The 12,732-nt window shown below is 39.1% G+C and overlaps 1 protein-coding gene across 2 annotated transcripts in view; it reads left to right on the forward strand.

The window, feature by feature from the left end:
* The window catches only part of prex1 (phosphatidylinositol-3,4,5-trisphosphate-dependent Rac exchange factor 1), an 83,683-nt gene extending 71,452 nt beyond the window's left edge, over positions 1–12,231 (forward strand). Inside the window, exons 27-41 of one of the 2 annotated variants that reach the window (XM_034877085.1) lie at positions 278–366; positions 1,101–1,183; positions 1,884–1,974; positions 2,068–2,196; positions 2,290–2,331; positions 3,278–3,495; positions 3,752–3,854; positions 6,147–6,290; positions 7,295–7,409; positions 7,816–7,882; positions 8,040–8,084; positions 8,751–8,926; positions 9,171–9,273; positions 9,938–10,005; positions 10,119–12,231. In XM_034877085.1, coding sequence (XP_034732976.1) covers positions 278–366; positions 1,101–1,183; positions 1,884–1,974; positions 2,068–2,196; positions 2,290–2,331; positions 3,278–3,495; positions 3,752–3,854; positions 6,147–6,290; positions 7,295–7,409; positions 7,816–7,882; positions 8,040–8,084; positions 8,751–8,926; positions 9,171–9,273; positions 9,938–10,005; positions 10,119–10,161 — 1,516 coding nt within the window. In that variant the 3' untranslated portion in view covers positions 10,162–12,231. The remainder of the gene's footprint in view (positions 1–277; positions 367–1,100; positions 1,184–1,883; positions 1,975–2,067; positions 2,197–2,289; positions 2,332–3,277; positions 3,496–3,751; positions 3,855–6,146; positions 6,291–7,294; positions 7,410–7,815; positions 7,883–8,039; positions 8,085–8,750; positions 8,927–9,170; positions 9,274–9,937; positions 10,006–10,118) is intronic. The other variant, XM_034877086.1, reaches the window with a different exon arrangement.
* The last annotated feature ends 501 nt before the right edge of the window (positions 12,232–12,732 follow it).

Raw genomic sequence — 12,732 nt, forward strand, 5'->3', positions numbered from 1 at the left:
TTTAATACACGGGTCCAAAATGACCCGCTAACACTTCAGATGGCAGCAGAAAGCTAACACCAGAGGAAGGTTAATTACTTTTGGTCTCACGTACTGTAAATCTGAAAAGGCATTTACAATCAAAAGCATTATTTGGCAGGATAATTACAAGTCACAGCTTTCCAAATCCTCTCTGTGGTTTAAGAATGGAATTAACTCTTTGGTTTTTTAATGCTTTTTAACTGTGTGTGTGTGTGTGTGTTTGTGTGTGTGTGTGTGTGTGTGTGTTTCATTACAGTGAATGCAACAGCAACAGAGATTCAGTTCTGTCCTACACCAGTGTGCGAAGTAACAGCTCTTACCTGGGAAGTGATGAGATGGGATCAGGTAAAGGAAAGAAAGGAAATGTAGCTTTTCTCTGTACACAAGAGCTTTTACTAAAATATCTGACCTTTCACCTCTAAGTGTCACATTTTCTATTCAATTCAGTTTTATTTGAAGTATCAGTTCAAAACAAGTTATTTCAAGAAACCTTTACAGATAGAGTCCAGCACTTTGGATTTCAGATCCAGCGTTGAGTAAAAATAACACGCAAAAAATGTGTTAATGTCCAAGCAGACAACACTGTAAAGTGAATTTAACATAAACAAAACGGGAGCTAGGTCAAAGCAAATGCATGCTTCCTGAGTGTCAAACAAGGGCAAGACAGAATGGATAATTGCATAAGAATTCATCAGTACTTGCCAACTTGTGATTCTTCTTTAGTTATGTGATAATCATATGTCATGCTTTCAGAACGCAAGAACAGAAATACTGTAGATATTTCATAGCGGTGACTGTGGTCAGATATTTTAGAAACATTTCATAACCACATTTTTGTTTCTGTGAGCCAAGTATGTGTCCACTGCTGTTTCATCAGTGTTTTTACCAGCTTTAAGTCCACAATGAGGCATTTTGTTGAAAATGATTTATTAGCCTTCATCCTCTCTTATCTGGTTCATCAGAATTTACATTAAAACAGATGGATAGAGACTTGTTTAATAAGTGCTGATGGATAAATAAAAATGAACGTCCAAATGTGTGTTTCTTCAACTTTTTGTTGGGTGCTTTTCGGCTGCTAGGGGATGAGCTGCCGTGTGACATGAGGATTCCCTCGGACAAACAGGACAAACTGCACGGCTGCCTCGAGCACCTTTTCAACCAGGTTAGTTCTGGGGTTTAGTTTGGAGTAATTTATACATTAATTATGGGACATTATGTGTTCTAGAATAATAGAGCGCCCGCAACTGCTGGCCCTAACCTCAGTCTAATTCTATAAAATATGACAGTGTATGACAGCATTCTTTATTTCCAAACTACACCTCAGAGAGTGAGGACTAACTGAGATTGCCTCACTTTGAACTCAGCCAAAGATATTTCAAACTAAAAGATATTGAAACAAGAACACACGCACATGTCAACTTCATACCACCACCACCACCACCGGCAAAGCATGGAACATATGGTTGTGATAGTAATCAGACAACATTAACATACTAGGGGTGAGTTACCTCGAGGAGCTCTCTATCCTCTGGTCTGGATCTTGGTTTTCTCTCTCTTATCTTTCACTTGACCTCCTTTCTTTCCTTTCCTCTTTCTCCACACACACACACGCGCACACACACACACACACACACACACACACACACACAGAAACCAAAGTTCTTTATTTCTTAAACAGCAGCTCAGGGGACCTGCAAACACAAGCCTTGTTGTTGTTATTATTGAAAGACATATTGCAGATCTGTGTCTGTGTGCGTGTGCGTGTGAATATTTGAATGATACGGAATGAAAGACTTGTATATTATGAGGGCTGAGGATTACCTGAGAATCTTTGTGTGTGTGCTTTTAATTTCTGCACACAGGTTGAGTCTATCAACGGCCTACTCAAAGGACCTGTCATGACCAAGGCCTGTGAGGAGACCAAGCACTTTTACTCGGACCACAGCCAACCAGGTACGTGTTTATATCTGTGTGTGTGCTAGAAATGTAAAAGGGTGTGTTGCATACTACTGTACTGTTAATACAACTGTTACACAATGTGAACAGAGTTCCGCCAAACAGAAGATTGGACGGTTCGTTGTCGTTGCATTATCCACAAAAACATCCAGGAGGACCCTTGGAACCTGCCCAACTCTATCAAAACACTTGTGGAAAGCCTGCAAAGATTTGTGGATGGTTAGTGGAACACACACACACACACACACACACACTGTGATCGTATACAGTTACAATCAGTCATTCCATCTTGTTTTTCTTCTGCCTCTACAGATGGAAAGAACCAGCTTCTCCTGGCTCTGCTGAAGTGCACAGGTAGAGTAACATGTCAGTTTTGAATATAAACCAGTTCATATTCATAGCAAGGTGCTGGTGACTAATCAAACTAGATAAAACCAAGTTATAATTTTACATAAAATTACCAGATGAGTTGTCAAGACAGGCTGGTGCAATCACTCAGCAGAGGTCAGTCTCATGCAGCAGGAAACGTCTCATAACTGGAGTATTTTAAATGATTCCAACAGTTTAAAGCACTTCGAAAATGAGATCATCTTTCATATGAAAATACAGCCAGTTCTACATCAGGACATCTGCATGTCCTCAAAACGTTTTTAAAAGTTATGAAATGACAACAAAAATATGTCTTTTAAATATTAACACTTTTTTTTTAAAGTTTTTTTTTTTTTTTTTACTTTTTTTTTAATTTAATGGTTATATTTCCTTTTTCAGTTTTTCACATTAGCTTTCAAACAATGCATGTGCACTTTTTTGTATTGTTATTATTATTGAACAGCCTAATATAATAGCCCCATACCTAGTATGTTTTCATGTATTCACATCTGTTATATTACAGAAAATAAAGTAGATGTTTAAATTTATTTAGTCTCCAGTATAATCAAATTGTTCTAAAACGTCTTAGTTTTCAGCATGGGTTTTATTTCTAAATCAGGCACATTTCCAGGAGGCCAGTTATTCTGCGTGCTTGAACAGGAATGAGGATTGGTTTCAAAGCACATGCTGTTATTACATGTAGTATATGTTATATACATATTGTGCTAGTTAATGGGAGATATCCTCCAAGGGGATGCAGGCTAATGGAATAAAGCATACGTATTTGAGCAACTCCAGGGCACGTGTAATGAGGAAGGTTGTATTGGTAGATTGGGATGCCATACCTTCTTCTGCACTGATATTCATCATAATATCCCCTTTGTACCTCCTTGTACCCCCTCATTCACATTAAAATTCTCTCCAACACCAGACACGTCTCTGCAGCTGCGACGGGACGTGATCTTCTGCCAGGCGGCGACAGGCGCTCTGTGCACACTGGCAGAGCAGCTGTTGGCGGCGTTGCGGTCACGATTCAACAACGCTGGCGAGTACCAGGAAGACGGCAAAGAGACCAGCCGCAAGTGGCTGGAGCAAATATCTGTCATTGGCGTGCTGCTGCACTTCCAGTCCACGCTAGCACCACACCTGGTGAGGACAGATTTTTCTGTTTTCATTTGACAAAAAGGTGCAAACCAATGGGTTTTCTCTGTGATGTAGCTTCATACGTTGGATGCATTTCTTTTTGAAATAAAGTATGCAGTAGTAGAAGTAGTAGTAGTAGTAGTAGTAGTAGTAGAATTAAAATGCCTTTCTGGCAATGTAGCCGTCCTCTACAGCATGGCTTCCAACCATCAAAACTCTCTTCCTGGTGCGACTTCTGAGCTTTTTTTTCCTCCACCAACAGAAAGAGGAGCGGACCATGCTGGAAGACACCAAGGCAGCCCTGTTGGACTTGGACAAAGTCACTGTGTTCTTCAGGCAACTGGAGGATGAGTGTCTAGTAGCAAGTAAGAGACTCTGTCAACAAAGACTGACTTTTCCCATTTAAACAACACTGCTGCTAATGAGCAGCTGTATGGATGTATGGTCGCTATTGAGGTTGAAATTGCCATTTTGCCGTTGCAGATTTAATTTTCTTTTCAGTGGAGAGCATCGAATAGGGAAGTAAAACAACACTATAATGGCTGCATAAATGATCTTAAACAAAGGCAGTCTCTTAAAGTCCTTGTTGTCCTTGTATTACAGATAAGATTGTCTCTTCCTGAGAGGCTGCGAGGGGGCTTCATGTAAACTTAAGTGCTGCGCTGATACACATATATAATAGATTTACACAGACAGTACACTTAAAAACTCGTACATATACTGTATATAATATTTCTCCACAAATGCTGTATGTTCTTTGCTGTAAAATCCTTTTGGAGCATGAAAGTGGCAATTGGTTTTTGTGCTTTGCATTTCTTCTTTCTAGCAAACCACTCGAGGTCGCGGCATTTATTTCAGAGTAAGCATTCAAATACAATAGTTCATTGCAGTTGTTTCAACAGAGGATGCACCGAGGTCGTTGATAGTGGGCATTGTGAGCATCTTGCCATGACTGTCTATAGAAAGTTTAAGACTATGGCCAGGTTGGCTCAGTGGTAGAGCAGTAAATTTGACAATTTCCCGCATGACTTCCCCCTCTGTCCCATTTCTCACATAACTGTCCTGTCAAAATTAAAGGCGGAAAAGCCCAAAAATAATCTTTAAAAAAAAAGTTTAAGACCTTGCGTAATTGTGCCTTTAATAACCTGTATTCACTGAAGGTGCTCCTGGCCATCAGAAGCCTTTAAGCCGGTGGATACAAAGGGCGATTGCATCCTTAATCAGTTCTCTTTTCTCCAGCCTCAATATGGCCAGCAGAGATTTCCGCTCAAAGGAAAAGCACAACATGCATTTCCCATTTTTGGAGGCAAAGCTATGGCTGAGGCTGGGATTTGCTATTCTAGGTTCACGCACAGCAGCAGAAAGAATTTTCTGTACACATGGATATATTTTGTCTGAACTCTTCTCCTACACGTTGTAAAAAACAAAACAAACCATTTTGAACCAAACTGAGCACAAAATGCAACTTCAGCAAAGCAGAGTGCTGCACTGCGGGCAAATGGTTTGTGGCGGCAGCGTCCATTGGACACTATTGATTTGCTAATAGCATCTTCAGCAAGCTGTGACCTATTGGGAGGGTAGAATCATCTAAGCACCACAGAGTCTGAGGCCCCTGAGTTCAGCCTGAGGCATCACAGCCAATTCAACAGGAGTATGCCTTGATGGCTTCTCTAGGAAAACGGGCCCTAGAGTTTGCTCAGTAAAGGTCTTTTCCATGTTCTAAAAACTGCTCATATGCCACAGTCAGAATCTGTTGTAAGTTATAAATTAGACTTGTAATGTATTGTTTGTAAAATCAGAAAAAGTTACTGCTCTGCATACAAGTGATACAGTAATGACAAATGTGTTATAACTAGAATTGTTTTAGGTGCAAATAAATATATTAAAAAGATTAAACAACTGTGCCAGACAAATATCTAAATGGTACATATGTCATTGTTGTACATGATGGGGATCAACCTCTGTCTATATGTCCGGCACAATAGTGTGGAAACCTCTGTTTAGGGTTTCACTAACTGTAAAAGATTTAAATTTTTTATGTAGCTGCTGCTACATTAAAAGCAGCATACAGACATTACAGTATTTGTCTTGCAGATTTTCACAAAATTCCTTACACAAATAATAACCATAGTTATTGGACTTTTGTCATTTTTCCATTGCACTCTGAGGCAGTGTCAAAGCAAAACTAAGGCAATGCTGGAGACAGTGAGTTTTCCACATTCAGTTCTGACAGGATGGAGTTTCTGACATGACTGCAGTGATTGTGGTTTTATAAAAATACAAAATATTTGAAGTGATTGACGATCCTCGCTAAGGCAGCAGCATGTCTGTGCTGTTTTTAATGTCATTGGGAAACCTGAATATCTGACCCTGGCAAATATAAGCATAAAGACATCAATAGTGACAGAGCACAATACACAGGTGTCTTCCTGTTCACTGTAAAACTTCACTATTAATGCTGACTTTTGTATATGTGAAATGAACTGTTTTAGTTAATTCTCTTGACGTCTAACAAAACATCCAAGGGTACTTAAAGGTAATTAACTTCATAGCCCATTTTCATTCTCACATTTTCATTTCAGAAAGAGCTCAGACAGCAAAAATAATAATACTGCAGTCTTGTTAACATCTGTCCTGCCTGTGTCTCTGTATTGCAGACACGCCAGTGTGTTACCAGGTGGACGGCAGCCGCCAGGCCTTGAGGGTCACCCTGTACCTGGACAGCTGTCACTTCAATGAGCTGCCCAGTCGGCTGCAAAATGGAGGCAGCCTCAAGCTCCACACCGTCCTCTTCACCAGGGGTAAGACTGGGCAGACTGGGACGGAGGAACTGGAAAAACGGATAAAAAGTCCAGGGTCTGGATAAAGAAGTACATCCATGAGTACCAAGTCAATAGTTTTAAACATCACTTTATTTAAAGCAAGAACTTAACCAAAAATGATGATGATTTAAAAACAAAACAAGAGTCCGACCAAGCTATCTTTGCTAACTGTTGATGATTTATGGTCATAACACTGTTGGGGTCAATGAAGCCAACTTTAGGGAGGGTTGTTTTAAAAAGAGGACATTAAATCCCTTCTATACACTATAAATGGAACGATATAGTTTAAAACAATCGCAATGCATTCCTTAAAGCTTCACCTGATTTAAGTTAGGTTGAAGCCTTTTTTATTGGCCATTTAAGACACTTCACCTTTGCATTCTACTTTGCTTCCTTTGTGCTTTCTTCTTCTTCATTAGTCTCAGCTGGCCTAGTGTGAATGGATAGCATTACGCATCATGCCTGTATGCCAAATAGCCTTTTATTTTCCATAGACAAGTGCCAGTTGGAACACCAACCCAATGCAAGAACTCATATAGTTCTTATGTACTTTAACTGGAACAAAGTGCTGCATCACAACTTCAGAGCCATTCAGCAGTGTGGATATATGGATAAACATCACCACCTACTGGAAAATAGTCCTTGCTGCAGGGGGAGTGGGGGAGGGGGGAGTATTGCAGATGCTGTAGTTTGTGTAAGTGTGTGGATATATCTGTGAGAAAGTCCTCAAAAGTAATGAGATTTTGGACAATCCTCTGTTTTTCAAAATATTATTTTAGAGTTGAGGTTTATACTAGATTTAAGTTGGATCAGATGGATTTGGTGTTAAGAGTTAACATTAAAATGATGTTCATGTTGGCGTTAACGATGAGGTTTGAAAATGTGAGGTGACCATGTTAAAATTGGAGGGCATGAACATATGTGATGATATAAAAGTGTGGCCATATGTTTTGATCTAAATACCTACTGCCTGTTTAATCCAGCACTGGAGCGTCCAGAGGGAGTATCCCAGCAGGACTACGCAGCCATGGAGGATTTCCAGCAGCGCACCAATGCTGTCTCACTAGAGAAGGTCAAGGCCTACTATCGCAGACTCAGGTATGCTATGCTACACGGCCATCCAGTGGTGTGCTCACTAGTTCACCATGTAGTGTTGCATAAACAAACAGAAACTACGCTTACATTACTGTTTTACTTTCCTCTTAACTATTTTCAACTATTAACATGAGTGGCTCATTTAGTAATACCGGCATGTGTCTTAATATCCTATTAATATAGCTGTCATTTCTAATATATGCATGTCAATTACCAGGACATGACTCATACAACACCAATAAATTATGAAATGTGTACTCTAGCAAATGCATAAAGTGAAGTACTCTAAATGCTAGATGACTCAGCACTCACACAGAGGGAGTCTGAGGTGAAAAATCTGTAGATTTCCAAACAAAGGTGGAGAGGTTTTAAAACTAAAATAGATATAATATTTTTTTTATCTCAACAGGGCTTTCTATTTGGAGAAGTCTAATCTCCCTACAGACTCAAACACCACAGCAATGAAGATAGACCAGGTAAATATACACTTATTCTGGTTGTTTCCCTTGTATTGCTTTTGCTGTTTACATTACAGTCTATGTGCTCTTTTATCACGTAACGTATATCCTGTTCTTGAAACATAAGTCAATTTTGTTTATATAATGTTGTGACTGAATATAAATGCAAGCACAGATACTGGGCCTTGAAGTTAGAGACCTTCAACCAAGCATTTCGAAAGTAAGATGAACCTGTGTGGTGTTCTCTCCATTGGAACCCCCCCCCCCCCACTAGCTTGTCAAGACTCCCATATTAACTCCAACTAACCTCAACACTTCAACATTATCAACTGCTTCCATTTGAACCTCAGCAATGATTAGATTAGAACACAATTCTAGTGTCCCTGTAGTAGAACTAGAACCAGTAATTAAAACTGAATATAACATAGTTTCAAAACCTACAGCCTTATTCCCGGGTTTTTATTGTCTTTTTAAAAGCAAGACTATAAAGAATTAGACCTCTGTGTAAGTTTTATGGTTTTCCCCCCATTCTGCTGGTGCACCATCTTAACAAGTCAGTTATCTACTCAGTCTAGTGTTAAGGTGTGAGATAATGTCACTTTTGCTATTTAGAATCTTAGTTATCTCTAATTTAATTGATATTACTGTGTATTATCTGGTAGGATTCCACTTTTTTCAATATACTATCACTTGCCTTGACAAAATTGCCAGAACTGAAAAAACTAGATAGGAAAGAAGTTTGCTTTCTGTTTGGTTTTATAAGATTGTAATAGTAGTCTTAATGACTTGGTAAGATGGCCACTTTTCCACACAGTGCTGTAACTTCTTGTTAGCAGTCCATTTAAGCACTGACCCTCTCCAACCTTTACTTATCTCCTCCACATAGCTGCTGCGACCCCTCAACACACTGGATGACCTTTGTCGACTAATGCAGTCCTACGTCAACGTGCGCTCGAATGCCCAAGGCCACCCATCAGGTGTCAGCGTGCTGTGTGTGTCCTCAGAGCTGTGTAACCGCCTGGGAGCCTGCCACATCACCATGTGTGGTACAGGCATGCAGAGGTCAGCCTGGCAGCAAGCCAACATTATTATACCTCTTGTGTAGTACCACTGAACTGTCAGCTGGACTAAAGATTAACAAAGTGCAGAGTGGATGACAATCACCACCACTGAACCTTGCCTCACTGTTTTGGAGGAATTTCTACTATGAGGTGTCCAGCAAGTGCACATATGGACAACCCCATTAGGATGTTGGTTAGATAGATACAAACACATCCCTGACCTTCTACCTTTTTGTTCTTTGCAGATGTACCCTAAATGTGACACTGGAGCAGGCGATGATCTTAGCCAGAAACCACGGTCTCATGCCGCGCTGCATCATGCAGACCATGGATATAATGCGCAAACAGGTAAAGCTCAGGGGCAGTTCATCTCAGACTGAGTCTAGTAAAGATCCCTCACGGGCTTGTATAACTAGGACTCGGCATAATAGCTGAAATCAGTACTACAATTATAATTAATTAATTGTATTTTTCTAATATAAATGTGTATCACAGTATAGAAAATTGATAAATGTTTGATATTTGATGCAATGAACTAAAGTGGTACACTTTATTGCATTGCTTCAGACAAACCTCCAGACACATGTACAACAAAATATTCAGTAACTTTTATGTTGGTTTTGAATACATTTTGCTTGGAAATATTTATTTGGACAACAAAACATTGTAAATGATAACAAGGTATAATCATATTGTCACTGTACAACTTCACTGAAAGTAAATAAGTAATAATTCCTAATCACCCAGCCCAAATTCGATTCAATATACCGTTATTACTGTCATAATACATTTCTCTTAATACTCTTAACCTCAACCACAACATCTTACCACACAGATGCCTTTGTCAAAATCATATCTAATAATAATGTGTGCGTTACATGAAAGTACATCCAATCCCTTGACTTGAGAACAGGTATTTCTAGGTTTTTGGAGACTTAGCCATTCAGGGAAGTTGGGCTCAATGCAACATGATCATTGTTGAGCTTATAGCTTATGCTTTCTCTTTTACCAGGGAGCAAGAGTTGAGCTCTCTGCTAAAAATCTCAAGGTAATGGATCAGATGACTCCTTCATTCCCAAGGTACTGTATAAAACCACTTCCAGGCACCTTTTCTCTTGCCATCAGTACAATACACAATTTATGGTCTTAGACAAGGTGGATTCACTTCATTTCAAGTTTTTCTTTTTCAACAGGCTCTTCAAGCTTTGTTTGCCACCCTCAGATGGAGATCTCTAAGAAAACATCACTTCAAAGAAAAGGGCGAAAGATAGGATGAGAGATGACAATAACAAAAGAAAGCGAGTCTCACCGCTTTCTTTCCAAGAGACAATCCCAATGGAAAGACCCTTGCCCCTTCCACTGCCCCACATACACAGGGATCACTCCACCATGGATACCACTAGAGTCTTCAGTGCAAAGTACAGGCTAAACAAGACTGTACAAATGACATTTACCAGGCAGCACCTGTAGTGAGATGCAGCCTGAAGCTCAAGATCAGTCATGTACTGTAATACTGGGAAACCACCCAGATAGAAGTATTATTGCTTTGGCTGTGTGTCTACACAGCTGGGATGAACGACTTAACTGGTGCAAACTATTCACATCATAAGTGAAAGGGAGATGTCAGTTTGATGCCTTATACAGAAGACATCCACAGTGATCATGCTCCTAATGGAGCGCTTATTATTAACTGGATTAACCAAACTACCTATACCTGACTGTCATCCTAAATGCAGATGTAATCTGTTTTGCCTTGGACTGCAACTCCAGAGAGCTCTGTCTCTTTGTCTGTTTGGGCTGGTGTTCCCCAGGGCTCAATGATTGGAACCCAAGTAAAGTAGAATACTTGAAAACCTTGGTATTCTTGTATGTTGGCTGGCTGAATAGATGCAGAAAGTCAAAGAATAGACAGAGGGATGGAAGTAGGGATTGAGGGACAGATGGAAAGACAGATGTTAGGTGGGGCTGCTCTTTCTTCAGCCATTTGCATGTGGTTACTGTGCAATTACTGTAGGTTTAGTGTGAGTACTGTATTAAGGCACTATATGAAGGATAGTTATTTATTGTGTCCGGAATGAGCATTTTTATCCCTCACTTATCCTATATCAGGTATTAAAGAATATCCATGCATTCCAGCCTACGTATTGAACAGTATTTAAAGGACCAATGGCATGCCATTTTTTACAGTAACTGCTTGTGTATTTTATTTATATGTGTGGACTTTGATCACGTCAGGAAGTGTTGCATTGATCTTCACCGAGAGCAAGGGATAAAAGATAAACAGAAGCTTTCTAATTAGAATCAGGAAAAAGGAAGCTAAAGCAAACCATACAAGGCTGCTTTTTCAAAAGCAGCCAAGTCAACAGATTGTTAAATTATTAATATATTAATTCAAATGTACTAGTTGTATTGCATTCTGTTAACTAAGACATTTAGATTTTTAAATTGGTTTTTACAATGTCTTGGAACTGTTGTATTTACTGTAGGTATTAAAAGGAGCACAACGATTGGTCCATTCAAGTTGCAGTGTTAGCAACAAGTACTGTAATCAGTTTGTGGATGACATAAACAAAGGGATGGTTTCAGGACTGAAACACAGTATATTATTTTACTGAATATTTTAATTTCTTGTACATACAAACTGTAACCATGTCAGAGAAAAAAAGATAGGATATGTCGGAGTAATGCTATAAATTAAATTGGATTATTTTTATGGAGATACTATAGTATATAAAACATTTGTAGTCACGACCTCACTGACAACTTGTTGTTTTTGACTGTTAAAAATGTCCGACGTGCATTTTATGAATCTGTCTCGACATGCTGCATTCATTAGCCGGGTCACTTTTCCTTTTTATTTATTTAAAAGCAGCCTGGTTCCAAATGAGCATGTTGGAAGAGTCTCAGCACATCCCTCTGTACTAGCATGGCCACTGTAAATTCACATCACTCCTTTTACATGTAAAACTCAGCGGATATCTGCATTGTTATCATTTCCCTTATTCAATGTGCTCTTAATCTGTGCAGTGTACATTGTATATAAACTCAGATTGGATCTATACCATACTCTGGTTTCAGGCGCATTACCAGTTTGAATTAGCTAATGACTGCAGCATGTTGGTGTAGCTGGACAAACAAATATGTCGCTGATTACACATTTATTTACATTATTCTAATGTTTTTGTATATACTTTATTTGCAATTTTAATTTGCTTGAAAATAACTGTACAAAGGGTCTTTGTTGAATCTTTCTAAAAGTATCGTTGTAAATGCATCTTAACAAGCTAGTAAATAAAATGTTCAGAGAATGATGATGTTTTTTTAATGAAGCATTCATTTTTTAAAGTGGTGACCCAACAGAGGACGTGATGTCCACTCTAAAGATGCTAAAACACAGTTAAAGTGGTTCCTCTCATGTCGGGACCATTTTTATTACCATTTATCTCGTAATTGTGTCCTGTTTATGTTGCCTTTTGTGTTTTATGTAGTTTCATATGAAGGATTCGAAAGGAGATTATTACATCTCTTTGCCTGCACATACAGTTTTAGCAGGCTGTGACTAAGTGCTACTGGAATAGGACCTCTGACTGAAGTAGTTTCTTTTTTCAGTCCACTTGGTCATCGTTTTGCTTTACCTCACAGTAAATAAGATCACTCTGAATGGATGTGTATAATAGGGAAGTTCACGCATACTGCTATACATTGCTTAGTCCTTATGTTTCACATCAGTTTGATGCTAATTAAAATACATGGTTCTGCTTTTGAGATGTTCTATGTCTTTGTTTTATGTCTTACTTGATGTTGACA

This window comes from Etheostoma cragini, chromosome 7 (assembly GCF_013103735.1).
Source record: "Etheostoma cragini isolate CJK2018 chromosome 7, CSU_Ecrag_1.0, whole genome shotgun sequence".
Taxonomy (NCBI): Eukaryota; Metazoa; Chordata; class Actinopteri; order Perciformes; family Percidae; genus Etheostoma; species Etheostoma cragini.